Below are 19464 nucleotides of genomic sequence, written 5' to 3'. Positions count from 1 at the left end.
CAAAAATAATAGTGGTAAATTAAATTAAGAATTATTTAATGGAATTTTTGCTTGGAACATTTTTGTCTTTCAGGTCTACATTTATTATGACATACCAAATTGTATCTTAAACGCACAATGTTTAAATATGCATATAAGCTGTATCTGATGTGGGAAGATTTTTACACTTGCTCTTTCCTCTTCTGGAACACGACCATTCAACTGACCAGTTTAATAAAAAGATTTTAACTGTTCCAAAGTTGTACATTTTTTTTTTTTTGTGTGTGTGTGTGTGTGTGTGTGTGCGCGCGTTTGTGCATGAGTGTGCGTTTGTGCATGAGTGTGTTTGTGCATGAGTGTGTGTGTGAGCATGAGTGTGTGTGTGTGTGTGTGTGTGAGCGAGCATGAGTGTGTGTGTGTGTTTGAGCATGTGTGTGTTTGAGCATGTGTGTGTTTGAGCATGAGTGTGTGTTTGTGCATGAGTGTGTGTTTGTGCATGAGTGTGTGTTTGTGCATGAGTGTGTGTTTGTGCATGAGTGCATGTGCATGAGTGTGTGTATGTGCATGAGTGTGTGTGTGTGTGTGCATGAGTGTGTGTGTGTGTGTGCATGAGTGTGTGTGTGCATGAGTGTGTGTGCGTGCATGAGTGTGTGTGTGCATGAGTGTGTGCATTATTGTGTGTCTGCATTAGTGTGTGCCTGTGCATTAATGTGTGTGTGTGCATGCATCTGTGTGTGTTTGTGCATGAGTGTGTATGTGCATGAGTGTGTTTGTGTGTGTGTGTGTGTGCATGCATGAGTGTGTGTGCATTATTGTGTGCCTGTGCATTGTGTGTGTGTGTGTGTGTGTGTGTGTGCATGCATCAGTGTGTGCCTGTGCAGTAGTCAATGAGTGTGTGTGTGTGTCAGTGCATTAGTGTGTGCCTGTGCAGTAGTCAATGAGTGTGTGTGTGTGTCAGTGCATTAGTGTGTGCCTGTGCAGTAGTGAGTGAGTGTGTGTGTGTGTCAGTGCATTAGTGTGTCCCTGTGCATTAGTGAGTGTGTGTGTCTTTGCATTAGTGTGTGACTGTGCAGTAGTGAGTGTGTGTGTGTGTGTGTGTGTGTGTGTGTGTCAGTGCATTAGTGTGTCCCTGTGCTTTAGTGAGTGTGTGTGTGTGTGTGTGTGTGTGTGTGCTTATATTCCCGTAGTTCGATAGGAAGTTCTCTAAAACCCGAAGAAAGCTTTCTGTTAGCATTCACATGTCAATCGCCTCAGACAGGTCTGATTTAATATGCTTCATTTTCGGAGAAACCGACTAACCCTAAACCTACCTCAAACTTAACACTATTCACTGCATAAATGTTGTTGGTCATCGTGTTTCAGTGTCAGTGGTTGTGTGTTTTGAGCTCTTCTCTGCTCCAGCAGTTGCTCATCCAGCTCTCTCAGCTGCTTCAGGAAGCCCCAGTTTGGGATGATGTGTCGCCGTCGTTTGACGTGGTCGATGGCGTCTACAACCGTCATGTTCTCGTAGATCATCAGGAAGGCCAGGAAGAGTGTGGCCGAGCGACTGCGGCCCATCACACAGTGAACTAGAAGCTTATCTGGAGAAATAAACAAGATGTCTAAACCTCATTATTGCAATAGCAGTCAAGTTTCATCCTTATGCTTTTTTTGGTCTAGATTCCAGGTCTGCTCACTCTGGACATTCATTAACCAACTTCATGAGGTGCATCCTGGGATGCTTTTAAAGGGGGTCCTTGATTATGATTTCACTTTTCTAACTTTAGTTAGTGTGTAATGTTGCTTTTTGAGCATAAACAACATCTGCGAAGTTCCGACGCTCAAAGTTCAATGCAAATGGAGATATATTCTTTTACAGAAATCGATTTATAAGGACTACAACCAACGGCTGGTAGGGACTACAACAAGCTTCTTCCCGGGGTGGTGACATCACTAACCCTAAAATTTACATAAACATGGTGAAACCATGTTGGGCTGCTTTAGAGAAGAGGAAGAGTTGTCTTTGTTTTTTAACCCTGGAAAGAGTTTGTCCTAAGGCTGACGTCCTGTAAAATCCGTGCTTGCAGAGTTATGTGCTTGAAATCCGTTCAGCCAGCGCAATCCTCTTGTTCGTTAACACTGTCAGGGTCTGAATCAGCCTCAAAATGGTTTGAAATTGACGCCATCGTTAATATTTACATCTCAGTAGAGCTCGAGGTTATGAAGGGGTGGGACATTTCCCGAACACGCGATGAGCGCGGCCAAACCAATCACAGCATATTTCGGAAGGAGGGGCTTCATCGAAAACTACACGTTCTACCAGTCAATAATGTAAAATATGTGAAAAATAGTGTTTTTTTAATATATATTCTAGTACACCCTAAAAACAAAATCAAGACTTTGTTAAAGGGCATAATAGGACCACTTTAAGCTCAGGTGAAGTAGGCCTAAGTTTAATAGTATCTCAGTGATACTAAAATAACTCACTCTGTGGGTTCGTGAGGGTCTGGTGGATGTGTTCAGCAGCAGAATAGAAGTACTGGCTGAGGTTGAATGTGGGAACGTCCTCCGCTGTGATCCCGTAGTAATGCACGTCCATGTCTCTATAGTATTCAGCGCCCGTGTCCACATTGTTCCACTCGCCCTCCGCAGCGTTCAGGATATGCGTGATGCCCATCGTCTTCAGCTTGTATCGGTCTTTTGCTGTCTCTCTTCAAAGAAACACAACAGCTTAGAGTCTAGGGACCGTTTACAAGACACTGTTTTCAACAAAAAAATGGAAAGCATTTAATGCGTTTTTTTGGCCGTCGATTTACCCGACAAAGGGGTTTTGGGAGTCTGAAAACACAAACTTTTGAAAACTGGCTTCAAAGTGCAAGTTTTTGAAAACGATACCACATGTAGGCTAAACATGGAATTTGTGAAAACGATGTCATGCGCATGTGTAGTAGTGTTTCTTTACAAAGTGACATCTACTGGCCAGTATGTTGTTCTAAACCTCAAATTGTTCTAAACTGTTATGAAAGTCAATGGGGCCCATCAACTGTTTGGTTACCTATTCTTCAAAATATCTTATTTTGTGTTCAGCAGAAGAAAGAAACTCAAACAAGTTTGGAACAACTTGAGTGGGAGTAAATTATGACAAGTTTAATTTTTGGGGGAACTATCCCTTTAAACGCGCGCCTAAACACAACAGAACTAACGACCGTTAACAGCCGTTAATGAACTAGCTAAGCTAAAATAGTTACGGTATCATAGTTTTTGGGTCAGTGTTTTTAGTACGTCACTAGACTTAAGTGGGTAAATGTTGATCCTGCATTATTAGCATCATCACAATAGGGTTAGTTAGTCAAATGAGACGACTCACTCGTTCCCGATGTAGACGTTGGGCCAGACCTCATTGACGTGTGTGTAAGCGACGCTGCCGTGCGTGAGGTGTTTCTCCAGCTCGTATCCGTTTGGTGTCACATATTCCTCTTTCACTTCACTCGCCTCCGACTTCACACCAAACTTCCTCCGTGAGGTCATTTTCAATCGCGCATTCGATTAAAACAGCATAAAATACATGTATTTTTGTGTTCAGATTGGTTTGAGAGGTGCTGAGTTGAGTCGACTGCTTTGGCCTAACTACAGGCCGGAGGTGTGTGTTGATTTCGGGGTTATTTTTAGAGGTCTGTTCCCTCTTTCTCTCACTAGAGAGGGCTGAGCCCCAAAACACACGTGTTTGAGTCTGTGTGTGTGTGTGGTTGTGTGAGCGAGTGAGTGTGTGTGTTATTCACCCGATACAAGACTGCATGGCATCAACTGAACACCACACATTGAACCCAAATTAAAAACTGAACCTAAGCATCATGATTTAGGATTATTTTCCTTAAACCATCATTTTCCTGTTCACTTGTTCTACATTATATTGTAAACTCCAATTCTATGATTTATTTACAATTTGTTAAATTAGTGAACACAGTTGCCTGTTAGTTTATACTAATATCCCATCTCTCCTCTGAGGTTTGAGTCCAGCTGACGGAGCTGTTGAAGGAATCCAGCGTTGGGAAGAATGTTCCGGTGGGAGCAAACCGTATCAATGGCTTCTGCGATGGTGAGTTTTTCGTATATCATCAGATACGCCAACACTAACGTCGCTGAACGACTCACTCCTCTGGCGCAATGAACCAAGACCTTCCCCTCTCCTGTAAAACAAATAAAACCACCATCACTCATCATGCATGTTAAACTTATTTCAAACAAATCTCAAAGACGACCGTGGAGTCACGAACGTGAAACACTATTCGCATGCAAGCCATTTTACTAAAGCACTGTATTCGAAGTCACTGATGATGAATCATTCCCAACACGACCTGGAATGTGTATTTCGGAAAGTAAATAGTCAGTTTAAAGGATTAGTTCACTTCAGAATTAAAATTTCCTGATAATTTACTCGCCCTCACGTCATCCAAGATGTCTTTCTTTCTTCAGTCGAAAAGAAATGAAGGTTTTTGAGGAAAACATTCCAGGATTTTTCTCCATATAGTGACTTCAATGGGGTCCAACGGTTTGAAGGTCCATATTGCCGTTTCAATGCAGCTTCAAAGGCTCTACACCATCCCAGCCAAGGAATAAGGGCTTATTTAGCCAAACCAGCGGCCATTTTCTAAAAAATAAATAAATAAATGATACACTTTTTAACCACAAATGCTTGTCTTGCACTAGCTCTGCGATGCGTAATCACGTTGAAAGGTCACGCGTGACGTTGGCAGAAGTACAGACCTTGTGTTTACAAAGCGAATGTGCAAAGACTAAGTCAAATGCCATTTAAAAAAATGTAAAAAATAAAAGGTAAAACAACGATGTCGGACGATTTTGAAGTTGGAGGAGAAAAATAGTTTTTCGCCCTACCCTACATTTTCTGCCTTACGTCATGTGATCGCCTGACCCAAATTCCAATGTGATTACGTAATGCATGAAGTCGTGGACATGCAAGACGAGCATTTGGGGTTAAAAAGTATATAAATGTTTATATGCTTTCGTTAGATAAGACCCTTATTCCTCAGCTGGGATCGTGTCGAGACTTTGAAACTGCAACTTGGACCTTCAAACCGTTGGACCCCATTGAAGTCACTATATGGAGAAAAATCCTGGAATGGTTTCCTCAAAAACATTAATTTCTTTTCGACTGAAGAAAGAAAAACATGAACGAGTAAATTATCAGGAAACTAAATGCATTATATCTCCCAACACATTATTAAATATCACAGAAGCATGATGTGTGTGTGTACACAATGCAAACTCTAAGTATGAAAGTGCACGATGTCTTACTTTGCTGGGACAGAGCTTTATGAATGAAGCCGGCTGTGGGGTAGAAAAACGGTGTGATGTCGAAGTCTCTGTTGTCTGGTGCCTCAACGCCATGATACTCTACTCTTGCGTCCGAGTAGAAATCAGCTCCAGTGTCGATGTGAGCGGGTCCGTGTGCAGCGTTGACGACGTGACTGATTCCTAGACGGTGTAGAAGGGTCTTGTCTCTTGCTGTTGGACTGAGAGAATCACTCAAGAGTTAATTTTCTGCAGTAGCTCTCAAATCAAGCTTGACACAACAATATCGGTCATGTGATGCATGAGAACTAATTGCATTAGTGATCAATCATGTCAAACCTGGCGCTATACATTTAAAGGAGACATTTCTGAACTGAATACAAGCATGAATGACATTTTTGCACTATTGCAAAGATAAAAAACAACGGTAAACAATGGCTAAATCTGTTCTTTACCCCAAGTTATCATGTTTGAAATACTTCAGAAGACTTATATAGTCCACGAGTCATATGGATTACTGTTATCAACAGAGAATCTCAGAATGTTGAATAAAAGTAATGAACAAACATTCTTCCAGTAACGTAACTAGAATGATTGTTCACATTTATCTGGTCTTTAGCACAACAACATTTTTTATACATTATTCATGGAATGTGTTTATTCTGAAACGGTTTAGTTTGACATTTGTGTAACGTTTTTTAAATGTTGCTACTTTTTTTCTGAACATTCCGAGAAAATTCAAAAGTAATGTTCGCAAAAGTAAAATGGAATGTTCTGTTAAAAGTTCAAATGGAATGTTAAAATATTTTTTTTTTAAATGGTTGGAACGTTCTGAAAACATTCAAAAATAACGTTAGCAAAACGTTCTTAGAATATATTTTTATTATTTTATTCCCACTGATATTCCCGTGTCATTTAAAAGGTTTTGTACTGCATGTCAAAAATACTGGTCATTTCTTTTCTTGTCAAAGTGGAAAACATTATTTACATTTATGCATTTAGCAGACGCTTTTAACCGAAAAGGAACAAAAGCAATTTTTCAAAGAGCTAACAATATTCATAACATACAGTGCCAGGTTTATTAGACAACTAGATTTGTGGAAGTGAACCGACTGCCATAATGAAAGATGAAAGATCATTTAGCGCACCTCAAAAGATTCAAAGTGTCTCGTTCGAGTCTTATGGTATAATACGTACGCATCACTGATGTAGATGTTAGGCCAGACTTCATTAAAAGCGCCGCTGGGTCGTCGGTTCTTTAGCAGAAGGGTCAAAAGGTCACAGATGGGCGGAGTCTCGTATCCAACATCCTGTGTGCTCATACTTTGAAATAAAAGAGCTTGATGTATGATAAATACATACACGTCAATGCATTGTATTAAAGTGTTTTTGCCTTTCTGTTGTTACTGAACTCACGTTGTGTTTCTCCTCGGTTCTTCTGCCAGCTCCGTCATCTACGTAGAGCCGCGTGTGTGTGAGTTTGTGTGATGCAGTAAGTGATACGTGTCTCTATTTTGGCTTCTTTGCGCGTCAAAGTGGTAAATATAGATGAGAGACACAAACAGACAGACAGCTGAGAATCTTCGAGATGTAGGTAGATGGTTTACATATTAAATTTGTTCTTTTAATAACGTATACAGGTGAAACTCGAAAAATTCGAATATTGCGCAAAAGTTCATGTATTTCAGTAATTCAAATTAAAAGGTGAAACTAATATATCTATATACATGATTATACTTTTCAGAGGGATGACATTTCTGTATTTAAAATCCTTTTTTTTATTGATTTCATGTAATATTCTAATATTCTGAGACTTTTCATAAGACATAATCATCAAAATCATAACTTTTGCACGATATTCTAATTTTTCGAGTTTCACCTGTATTTGGTCAAATATATTAAAGCCATCATGAAATCAAAATTACAAAGAAGTTTAATTTCAGAATGACTTATATATTTTAACATTTTTATATATTAAATATGCATATTCATATATTTCAATATATTAAATATTTTTATGAACTCACATTCCTGGTCTTATTAGGACCTTTCATGATGAAGTATATTCCTTTTGGACTGACTGATGTTCATGAATGAATCCCTTTCGTTTTTCAACCCCTTTCCTCGCATTTGTTGTTTGGAAAGCACTAGTGTTTTTAACCTGTGAATCTATTACTTTATAGTGACTCTGAAGATTAAGCAGGAATAGAATATATTTCGATCACAACAAAAAAATACATGTAACAACTTTAAAAAAAAGACATTTTAATTGAGAAATTAAATCCTGTATCAATCATGTAATTCCATCATATGTGTGTAAGGCAATTTCTGAAGCATGCATTTCTGTCATAACTGATGGGTATCTTTATGCACATCAATAGCTCTGTTACTGTACCTAATGTAGTGTATTTCTGATCAGTAAACATGACGTGAGCATGTTGGTCCAGTGTTAGAGGGCAGTGCTCTGGAAGTGCAGTTTTTTGTCCAGTTCTCGCAGTTGTTCAATGAAGCCGGAGTTTGGGCAGATATTCCTGTGCTGTGCGACGGCTTTAATGGCTTCCACCAGCGTCATGTCCTCGTGGATCATCAGATACGCCAAAACCAGCGACGATGAGCGGCTCAGACCCATTGCGCAGTGCACAAGCACCTTACCTAGGAAAAACAAACAAACAATAGAAATGTTTACAAACTACAATTTTTTTACGAATTCCGAATTTTTACAAAAACATGTCCTGATCACATTTCACCCACAAATCGAAAGAAATAAGATGAAAATTCTATATATTTTTTTCATTATTTTTTAAATAATATTTTGCATAAAGAAAAAAAAAATAAGGTAGATTTATTTTGTTGAATTTTGACATTGTCACGTCATGTATTAAGCACATGTTCCTCCCTCAAATTCTCATATGTAGCCATAATTAAAAATTATTATTTTTTGAAATCACCATTGTGCATAAGAATTGCTCAATAGGTAAACATAAACTAATATCATTATGCAAAAAAATCTTATAGTTATTGCAAATTGCCATTGTGCATAATGAGAATTCCTTGATAGTTCAACTTAAAATGACCCATGAAAGTAATATCATGATGCAAAAAATCTTGATGGTCCTTAAAACTTCATGTCAAATATAATTGAATTTTACAGTGAATTCTGCATTTGTTTAGCTAATGTTTTTTTTTTGGGATGTCCATCAGTGTGTTTCCTCTCCTCACCTCCAGGGGTGCTCATGGCACTCTTGATGAACTTGGCAGAAGAGTAGAAGAAGGGGCTCAAGTCAAATGAGGGCATATCAAACGCCTCCACGCCACGATATGTGATTTTAGTGTCTCTGTAGTAACTGGCTCCTGTGTTAACGTTGAACTTCCCGTGAGCGGCGTTCAGCACGTATGTGATGTTCAGGGACTGTAGCATGTGTTTGTCCTTCGCTGCGTACCTGAATGAGATACACACACACACACAGACACTTATTATATACCTTTTTTATTGCACATTTACAACGCAAGATAGGGAACATGCCAACTTCGTAATGGACACTTACATTTAAGGAGTCCTATTATGCTTTTTTAATATAAAATTTACATGTTTGATCATGAAAAACGTTTCCAAGTCCCTCCAGCGGGAGTTCTTCTCTATATCAGTGTCAGTGTTTCTGAACTCCTGAAACGCCTCCATTGTAGTCTTGAGTCACGAATACGTCACAATATTCCTCATTATAATAATTCATACGCAGAATAAAGGGGCGGGGCCTGGTTGAGTTAGTTAGTAGTGTGTTAAACTGGCGGTTATGGGAAGGGGTGGGGCTGGAAGCGCTCGACCAATCACAACACACTGTGCTCCAGCCGGCCAATCAGAGCACAGTGTGCTTTTCAGAAGGAGGGGCTTCATAGAGACAGGAACTAAACAGAGCGTTACTGACAGACTGGGAAGAGAGGAGCCGCAACAACGGAGAATATGAGGAGAATAATCAACATTCAAGCAGGAAAACATAAAAAAATCAAGACAAAATAGGTCCCCTTTAAAAGAAAAATTCAAAGAGTGAGCAAGATTTGAAATGAAATGGACTCACTTTAATGAATATGTAAAACAGGACACCATTAAAATAGTAAATATTTCGACAAAGAAGATGATTTTTTTTTTTTTTTTTGTATTTGAACAATTCTTAGATTCTTTAAAATCATGAAGAAATAAATGAAGGCTTACTTTTCTTCCATTTTCATGTGTGAATATGATGTTACCCACTAAAATTACATGTCCACAAGTTCACAAAACTGGGCATTCAAAATATTATAAAAAAAACAATATGTTTTTAAACTAAGGGATGAATATCTTCATGAATATGAAGGAAGGTAAAATCAAAATATTAGAAAAGGTGAACAAGTTTCAGGAAGCACAAGGATCATCCCAAATTAAGTCTAATCTTTCATTTAATTCCCGGACTGAATATACTAAACACCCTCTTTCTTTTGAATGTGAAAGATTTGCCTCATACTGACACAACCCCAAAAATCAGCTCCTGATATTCTTACATGTCTCCGATGTATATTCCAGGTCTGACCTCATCAAGATGGCCGCTGGTTCCAGGTTTGACCCACAGAAGTCTCTGGAGGTCAGCGGCGTCCGGCGTCTCGTACCGGCCGTCTCCACCGGTGCGTGGCATATCGACCCGCTTTACACCCGTCCTGCAAGAACTGGACAGCTCTTGGTCTGTTCGAACCCAAAAATGATCTACAAAAAGGCAAAACAAACACCAAAACAGTAGTCCATATGACTCTCGTCCTATATGAGGAATAGATTCAATTTAAGTAGTTATTCGTTGAAAACAATAGCTCTCCAATGTCATTGTTACAAGCCATCATCGACACCAAGCACCTTTGATTCTCTTGTATCTCGATCACAACATGGTACGTTTGACTATATGCAAGCACAAATACAAGAGAATAAACTTTAATGATGCTTTATTATGCTGTTTTTGACCTTTTCAGAGTTTGATATCTCACTGAACGCCTTGATTATATGGAAAACACCAGCTCAGACACTCTGCGAAACTCCTTTTATGTTCCATGGAAAACAAGGAACTCACATGAACAACATGAAGGTACATTTTTATTTGAATACTTATTTTAAGCTGAAGGATTGAATCAGATTATTATTGTAATCAAACATCAAATTTTACCACTGTACGATGGAAAATTCAACTTTAGAGACAGTGTGGGACGTACAGCTGATAATTATTAACTGATAATTAATAACTGATATTAAGGCTGCTATAGTTAGTGAGTTTTTAGGTCTGTTTGATACTTAAAACCATAATTTTTAACAAAATTGTTTGTGCAAAACATTACACAACGTATTAGCAATGGATTAGATGAATTCTGTGATGTTTTATGGTATTAGTTAGTTTGTCTCACCTTAAAATTAAATAAAATTAAATAAAATGTTACAAATCACTTTAATATTAAACATTTCAATACTGCAAAAAATGTTCTGTAACACTTTACAATAAGGTTCCATTTGTTAATATTAGTTAACTACATTAATTACATTAACTAACAATGAACAATCCTTCTACAGCATTTATTAATCTTAGTTAACTAATTTACTAATACATTATTAAAATCAAATGTTGTATCTGTTAATTAATGCACTGTGAACTAACATGTTTATTAACTAACATTAACAAAGATTAATAAATGCTTTAAAAAAATATATTGCTTATTGTTTAACGTTAACTAATGAGACCTTATTAAGTGTTACCAAATTTTCATCTTGTCTTGTATTTCATTAAATTATCTCAACATTCTTAAATCGATTTACTTTTACGTAAGAAACAAGCTGACAAGATAAAGTCTAATAATAAATAAATGACTTTAATAAATAATTAAGTGACTTTAAGACAAAAACAAACATCTGCCAATGGGGTAAGAAACATTAAACTCGTTTTCACTTTCAATTAAGCTTATTTTCTGACCCCAGTGGCAGATATTCTTCTTCTTTAAACTTAAGTATAAACTTAATTAATTTGAGACATTTTTCAGAAAACAAGACTTAATATCTTATGTCATTTTGATTTAAGGTGAAAAGTTGACTAACTTGTTCATGTTCTTCATATTGTGTAATTAATCAAGATATATTTAATCAAGTTAAAGTGCCATTATAAGTGTCAATCAAGTATGTTTATGATCAAATAACAATTTTACACATTGAAAATCAAATATTATTTATCCTTATACCTCATTATAGCCAATGCATATGTACCACTAGCCATATATACTCAAGATAATGCATCTATTTGAATGAATCTAAAACACATTTTCAAGCACAAACAGACTCACAGTGTGTTGAGGAACCGCTCGTCAGCGTGTGTGCATGCACACGTATGTGTGTATGACGTGAGGTTCAGGCTGATGACTTTATCTATTTATATATATATATAATCTGATTCAGGCTGCTCTAAACACTCTTTCTTCAGGGTTCCTGATCTAGAAGCAACAGGGAGCGGATGAAAGCATAAAAGATCATCTCTCTGTAATATCACACTGATTTTAACCAATACAGAGGGACGATTCTGCTTATTTCCACACACTGCAGTCGCCCTCGTCTGTGTCCGAGTAACAGCGTCTTAAATTAGACAACCTCATTCCCACAGCGGCGAGTTAAAAATACACACGCTCTCTGCTCTCGTCATCTAGAGTTTCAAAGTCAACACAAGTGAGTTCATTTGCTTTGCTGCACAGCTGCTTTCTATTCATAATAACCTGTTTATTTCATTCGTAGGGGTGTAACCCCGGCATCCTGGCCAAATTTGCCCAGTGGCCTCTGTCCATCATGGCCTCCTAATCATCCCCATATATATATACCAATTGGCTTCATCACTCTGTCTCCTCTCCACCAGTAAGCTGGTGTGTGGTGGGCGTTCTGGCGCAATATGGCTGCCGTCGCATCATCCAGGTGGATGCTGCACATTGGTGGTGGTTGAGGAGATTCCCCCCTTCTATGTGAAGCGCTTTGAGTGTCCAGAAAAGCGCTATATAAATGTGATGAATTATTATTATTATTATTCAAAAATATATGTATTCAAAGAATCAAAGTGTACAGAACTATAGAAATAATATGTACAGTAAATTATCAAGAGTTCTGAAAGTCAACATAAACTCAAGATTGGCTTTATTTACTTTAATGCATGTTGGTTTATTGTGAACAATTAATGAGTGCATGTTATTTTGACAGTTGCAACATATATATTAACACTATTGTTGAAAAGATTGAGGTCTGAAAGATTTGTTTGATTTTGAAAAAAGAATACTTTTATTCAGCAATTGTTCGGAAGTGACAGTAAAGACATTTATAATGTTACAAAAGATTCGATTTCAAATAAATGCTGTTCTTTTAAAATTTCTATTCATCAAAGAATCCTGAAAAATGTTTCACAGTTTCCACAAAAAAAGCAGCACCACTGTTTTCAACATTGATAATAATCTCATAAATGTTTCCTGAGCATCAAATCATCATATTATACTGATTTCTGAAGGATCATGTGACACTGAAGACTGAAGTAATGATGCTGAAAATTCAGCTTTGATCACAGGAATAATTACAGTTTAAAAAAATATTAAAAAAAAGTAAACAGTTATTTTAAACTGAAAAAATATTTACTGTTTTTTTTTCCATAAAATAGAAGGGACTTCTCTGAAAACATTAAAACGGCTGACTTTGAAATTGCTGACCCCCAAACATTTGAATGGTAGTGAATGTCACATTTGCATGATCCTGTGGTGTTTTGGTCCTGTTGTGTGTGTGTGTGTGTGTGTGTGTGTGTGTGTGTGTGTGTGTGTGTGTGTGTGTGTGTGTGTGTGTGTGTGTGTGTGTGATGGTCCAGAGTTCGCTGTACATAGAGGTAGTGTGTTGTGTTTGTCTGAGCGTGAGTTTAAGAGTGAGTGTATATACTAAACGGCCCTTTAAATTAATCCCTTGCACATTTCACTTTTCACCGACTATCTCTCTGTATTACACTTATACTCTCTAAAAATGCATGTTTGCATATGAAGTGCATGTTCAAGCCTTCATAAGATAAATATGGATGTATATATATAATTTTTGACTGCTGCGATAGTCCATTTTAACTAGATTCTTGTATTATGTAGCTTCACCCACAGTCAAATCTCATTGGTCCAAATTCCAGCTCGTCATTATGTAGCAGCTAAGGGTTAATGCCCGACGAGGTGTCCATAGGTGTCCAATAGGCTTGTCCATTGTGATAATGGACGACGGCGAGGCGTGAACGGTTATTGCCTCCGCCGAAGTCCATTAATACCTAGACAATGGACACCTCGAAGGGCATTAACCCGCTTATACCATGGTCACTTGCCAAATAACACACTTTTAAAACATTAGTCTATATTTTAATTAGTTTTACAATCGAAATCTAAAGTTTTTACAAACAATAACTTGGTTTCCCTGGTTACGCCTGACGGTTTATTTAGCAACCGGAGATATTTATAGTGCGCTCCGCTCGTAGAAGCCTTCAGTTTAGCTAACTTGCGAGCCAGAAATTTAACGTATTTTTTTTTTTCATGTAAGTTAGGCTTGTCTAGCCATGGGCGTTACACTTTCGTTTTTTTTTTAACCTATAATTAAAACACACAGGTAGGCATATAATATAACGGCTAACTAGATGTTTGTTTTGATACAATAAATAGTAAACGGATACTTTGACTGCCTGTTGCTATGGTTACTCACAGCTGATATAGCCAGCGCATTTATTTATTAATTTCGAACGGTAAACAGTCAGTTTCACCAGAACTCTTTCACTAGGTGTCCTCTATCACTTTTTAATGGACACCCTGCAGCCAATCAGAATCGAGTATTCACCCAGACCATGGTATAATGCATATTAATTCGGCAGCATTTATGCTCTCTTGTTCAGTGCAGAGAGACAAATCACTTGTCACGTCTCTGGCCTGGTTAGGACGTGGTGTTATGATCGTTCATCATGTGATGGGTCCTGTAGTTGTTGGTTCACAGCAGAACACATCTCCTGTGTTTCCTCTTCCTCTGCAGGTCCAGATCCAGGAGCAGAGCCAGGAAGTTTCTGTTGGGATAAATGGCTCGTTTCTGGACGATGCGCCGTAAGGCCGTGTGCAGAGGCATGTCGTGATAGAGCATCAGGTACGCCAGCACTAGTGATGAGGACCGGCTCATTCCCATGATGCAGTGCACCAGAACTTTTCCTGTAAGGAAGAGATAAGATCTGATCACATACAGACTTTATGACTTTAATAGAAGACATGACAGCAGAATCTCATTCTTGCCTGTTCTTTGCTGGTAAAAATAACACCCACAATGCATTGCAATGATTCATTTGACAGTCTTGAGCTCACTGCTATTAATATTCTCTACCGGCCAGTGCTGAGACGCACCTCGAGAGTCCAACGCCACGATCTTCAGTCGGGTTAAACCCTTGAGCCTTAAGAGGTATTAATGCTTTTGAAATAAGTTTCTTCTGATTATCAAGCCTGCATTTATTTGATCCAAAATACAGTAAAAACAGTAATATTGTGAAATATTATTACAAGTTAAAACAGCTGTTTTCTATGTGAATATACAGTAAAGTGTAATTTATTCCTGTGATCAAAGCTGAATTTTCAGCATCATTACTCCAGTCTCTGATCCTTCAGAAATCAGTATAATATGATGATTTGATGCTCATTTCTTATTATCAATGTTTAAAACGGCTTCCTATTTTTGTGGAAACTGTGATACATTTTATTTTCGAGATTCTTTTATGAATAGAAAGTTCAAAAGAACAGCAATTATTTGAAATATATTCTTTAGTATCTGTCACTTTTGGTCAATTTAATGCATCCTTGCTGAATAAAACTATTAAAATCTTTTTGAATTTTGAATGTTAGCGTAAGTGCACATTTAAAGTACAACTTAATACTTTTTATTAGGAAACAGAGTAGAAAAAGCGTTATGCTTTTCAACGTAAAAAAAAAACATATGCAACCCATTTTACTTCAGTAATGTATTGCAAGTGGAACAGGACATACAGTAACAATGCCAAAATGAAGGACCGGACTTGCAATTTATACCAATTTTCACCTGGTGATGTGTTTTTCGTATCAGTATTTTTGACCTAAATGTGTACATTATGTACACATAATCCATTCATTTTTGTAAAAAATCATTATTTGATATTGTTGGCGTATTCAGCACAATTTTAGACAGGCTGCATCAGCTACAGAAGCTGCCGAATGCCTTACTAGATATTTGTGTATTGGTTAACAAGTATAACCTACATGACGTCACCTGAAAACAAAAGTTTTTACAGAGGCGGAGCAAGTTACATACATATATGAAAGATTATAAAGACAGAATAACATGCACTGATTAATAACACACAGTAAGTCCAGGTACACGTGTTTAGAAAGTAATTAGGTTTGATGTTGATTTTAAACACACCAAATTCGCTTCAAAAATTTTCGCACGTTAAAAAATAAATACGACCTCACGTTGTCAATCACGCTTGCACACTGCCTCCGAAACTTTCGCCCGTCATAAAAAACGGATTGGGTTCGATTTTCTGCCTTTTTCGCATCCGTAGCAAGCGGTTTGAATGGTGTTTTGACAATTCAGAGCCACCGAATCATGAATACGAAAAAACGCATACGAAAATTTCGGACTCAGTGTGCAAGCGTGATTGTACGGAAGCGTATTGCATTCACTTGAGCAAAAAATCTACTCTGTTTTTCTGAATTAACGAGTTAATTATCTCAGAATTACGAGATAATTTTTCATGGAAAAAAGTTTTTTAATTCATAAAAACAGAGTGAAAAAAATGTTTTTCAAGAAAATTGTATCTCATAATTCTGAGATATTAACTCGTTAATTCAGAAAAACAGAGCAAAAACTTTTTTTTCATGAAAAAATATCTCGTAATTTTGAGATAATTAACTCGTTCATTCAGAAAAACAGAGCAAAAACTTTTTTCCATGAAAAATTTTCTCATAATTCTGAGATATTAACTCGTTAATTCAGAAAAACAGAGCAAAAACTTTTTTCCATGAAAAATTATCTCATAATTCTGAGATATTAACTCGTTAATTCAGAAAAACAGAGCAAAAACTTTTTTTTCATGAAAAAATATCTCGTAATTTTGAGATAATTAACTCGTTAATTCAGAAAAACAGAGCAAAAACTTTTTTTTTCATGAAAAAAGATCTCGTAATTCTGAGATATTAACTCGTTAATTCAGAAAAACAGAGCAAAAACTTTTTTTCCATGAAAAATTATCTCGTAATTCTGAGATAATTATCTCGTTAATTCAGAAAAAACAGAGTGAACAGAGTTTTTTTCCTCAAGTGAATGCAATGATTGACATAACGTGAGGTCGTATTTATTTTTTAACGTGCGAAAATTTTGGAAGCGAATTTCGGACTGTGCAAGGGCCTTGAGTGAATCCTTACCATCAGGAGAGTTGAGAGCTTTGTGAATGAAATCTGCTGCCGGTTTGAAGTAAACATCCAGATCGAAGTGCGTAGAGTCGTCAGCGGGGATACCGCAGTACACAACACTCGTGCCGTAGTAGTTCTGGTCCCCGATGCTTCCTCTCTTGGAGTGAGCGGCGTTCAGAATATGAGTGATGCCGAGGTTCTGCAGGGCGCTTCGGTTCTGCGCTATTCCTCTGATAGGACAAGATGATACATGCATCATTGGAAGTGACACAAGCTTAAAACTGCAGAATCAAAATCGAAATTGACCTGGTTTACTTTCTTTACTCTCTTAACTAGTTTTTTTTTTTGCAGCAATACCATTTTTTGTTCCTCAAAGAACCTTTCAGTGATTTTTACTTAGTGTGAAGAACATTTGAATAATCTAAAGAATCACTATATAGATATTGATTGATTGATTGATTGATTGATTGATTGATTGATTTTATTTGACCACTTAAATATAAAAAAATTAGGGCTTGATTGATTGATTGATTGATTTTATTTGACCACTTAAATATAAAAAAATTAGGGCTGTCAAACGATTAATCACGATTAATCACATCCAAAATAAAAGTTTGTGTTAGCATAATATATGTGTGTGTTCTGTGTATAATTATTTATATATAAATGCACACACGTATATATTTAAGAAAAATATGTTATTTATATATAAAATGTTTATATTTATATGAAATATACATTATATATAGGCTACATTCAGTCTATATACATGCAAATATTTCTTAAATACACATGCATGTGTGAGTATTTATGTATTAAAAATAATTATACACAGTACACACACATATATTATGTAAACACAAACTTTTATTTTGGATAATCGTGATTAATCGTTTGACAGCCCTAAAAAAATATGAAACAGTACTCTGTGTCATACATTAAAAATACATAAATAGTTAGAGATGACACAATAAAGCCCAAAGACTTATTTCCAATCCTATACTAATATCTATAATCTTATATAGATTTATATGATTTTTATATAGAACCTTTTGTGGAATGAAAAGGGTCCGCAGATGTTAAAGGTTCTTCATGTAACCATCGATATTAATAAAGAATCTTAATTTTTTAAGAATGTAAGGAAGAGTTCAACCATATTTCACCTTCATTCTAGTATAAAACAGCCATTTTTCAACATCCAATCAACAGCCGATGGACAAATTTAAGTCCCGCCTTATTTTACCTGGTTGAATATCCTTTATTACTCAGAAATGCATCAGTTTATGGATGAAAAATATTTTGGGGAACGTAGTTTGAAGTTGACCTAAACAGTTCAGTTCAAGATTGATATTGTATATATCATGGAAGTATGAAGAATGATATATAGTAGTGGCCAAAAGTGATGTACGGCCTATAGGAAAATTGACATCTTCACTCTTTATTCAAATATAAGTAAAAATGCGTTAAAGAATTTGTAAGCATATTGTGCAGTTGTGCTTGGAGTCGATTTGTTTTATTTGTGATCAAATGCAAATTGTGCAACAATTTTTAGCCAGGCTGTCATATGAACACATACACAAAAAAAAGAACAAAATATTAACAACTGATAATGTTGTAGTCAATGTGTGCTTTCAGCTTCTTGTTTTTCGGCAATTATTATTTTTATTTTTATTTTTGTATAGTAAAATAAAATCTGTAGCTGTAGTTCGACTTTTTTGCCAAATCATTTTTCAGATAAATACCTTAACCAAGTTTAGTGTTTTGTTCTTCCCTTAAAAACATTTAAAACAAAAATATCCTCATATTTTGATAGTTTAATTGAACTTTGTAGGGTCTTTGTAGGATTAAAAACAAACAACAACAGTTTTGACCACTACTGTATAAACGTACATCTCAATGTGTAGCTCAATGTCATGTGAAGTCAGCTTGATAAAACAGTCACATTTAAAACAGTATTAATATGATTTCTAGAGACTCGAGAGATTCAGGAGTTAAGCAGCTTATACTCACACATTCCCGATATACAGGTTTGGCCAGACCTCATCGATTTGGTGCAAGTTTAACTTACACGAGTTCAAAACTTTCTCCAGGTCCTTGACTGACAGATACTCTTTCCTGCTGTATTTACAGGCCATCATTTCTTTCCTGAATTACCCGCCAGATAGATGAAAGACGGTGTGTTTATAATGATCCGGCGCTTCGGACTCGAGGCTCTCTGACTGATCCGCCACAACAGCTGTTACCCAATTTAGTGCCTTAGTGTGCAGATAGTCTTACTCACAGAGACATGTACACACACATGTACACACACTCCGCTAATTGACTAACAGGCAAAGGTATTCAGGATAACCTGATTATCTGATGCTTATGCCTTTTTTGTTCATAATTTATAGTCACCACATCTGCCAAGCTCCAAAAATGCATTTAAAACTGCATTTAAAGGACCATAAAGTGTCTATAATTTAAATAATTGTTCAGTGATAATCTTTTACTAAAGGTCAGAAATCTTTTTCACATTTGCATTCAGATTTAAAAACTGGTGCATTGGAAATCATACACAGGTGAAACCCGAAAAATTAGAATATTGTGCAAAAGTTCATTTATTTCAGTAATTCAACTTAAAAGGTGAAACTAATATATTATATAGACTCATTACATGCAAAGTGAGATATTTCAAGCCTTTATTTGTTAGAATTTTGATTATGGTTTGGACAGCTATTAAAACCTATTCTAATT

At 36.5% G+C, this 19464-nt stretch overlaps 4 protein-coding genes across 4 annotated transcripts; all 4 read right to left on the bottom strand.

Annotated features, from left to right (window-relative positions):
• Positions 1-1302: 1302 nt before the first annotated feature.
• Positions 1303-3580, bottom strand: LOC130077174 (dual specificity phosphatase 29-like). Its single transcript, XM_056242317.1, has 3 exons — positions 3326-3580; positions 2446-2669; positions 1303-1559 (listed from the first exon to the last, which is right to left on the bottom strand). Exons 1-3 carry the CDS (start codon positions 3484-3486, stop codon positions 1303-1305), a joined length of 642 nt encoding a protein of 213 aa, XP_056098292.1. The 5' UTR covers positions 3487-3580.
• Positions 3581-3809: 229 nt separating this feature from the next.
• On the bottom strand, positions 3810-6843 carry LOC130077161 (dual specificity phosphatase 29-like). Its single transcript, XM_056242306.1, has 4 exons — positions 6685-6843; positions 6466-6591; positions 5272-5489; positions 3810-4145 (listed from the first exon to the last, which is right to left on the bottom strand). The coding sequence occupies exons 1-4, from the start codon at positions 6720-6722 to the stop codon at positions 3940-3942; spliced, it is 588 nt and encodes a 195-aa protein (XP_056098281.1). The 5' UTR covers positions 6723-6843; the 3' UTR covers positions 3810-3939.
• Positions 6844-7516: 673 nt separating this feature from the next.
• LOC130077164 (dual specificity protein phosphatase 13-like) lies at positions 7517-9934 on the bottom strand. Its single transcript, XM_056242308.1, has 3 exons — positions 9802-9934; positions 8488-8708; positions 7517-7920 (listed from the first exon to the last, which is right to left on the bottom strand). The coding sequence occupies exons 1-3, from the start codon at positions 9930-9932 to the stop codon at positions 7718-7720; spliced, it is 555 nt and encodes a 184-aa protein (XP_056098283.1). The 5' UTR covers positions 9933-9934; the 3' UTR covers positions 7517-7717.
• Positions 9935-13813: 3879 nt separating this feature from the next.
• Positions 13814-18961, bottom strand: LOC130077163 (dual specificity protein phosphatase 13-like). The gene is made up of 3 exons (XM_056242307.1): positions 18739-18961; positions 16741-16958; positions 13814-14502 (listed from the first exon to the last, which is right to left on the bottom strand). The coding sequence occupies exons 1-3, from the start codon at positions 18864-18866 to the stop codon at positions 14291-14293; spliced, it is 558 nt and encodes a 185-aa protein (XP_056098282.1). The 5' UTR covers positions 18867-18961; the 3' UTR covers positions 13814-14290.
• Positions 18962-19464: the final 503 nt, after the last annotated feature.

Source organism: Rhinichthys klamathensis, unplaced genomic scaffold (assembly GCF_029890125.1).
Source record: "Rhinichthys klamathensis goyatoka isolate OS25496 unplaced genomic scaffold, OSU_Roscu_1.1 h1tg000721l_1, whole genome shotgun sequence".
In the NCBI taxonomy this organism is placed as follows: Eukaryota; Metazoa; Chordata; class Actinopteri; order Cypriniformes; family Leuciscidae; genus Rhinichthys; species Rhinichthys klamathensis.
Note: the sequence above shows the minus strand (reverse complement) of the source record. Positions and strands in the feature narration are given on the sequence as shown.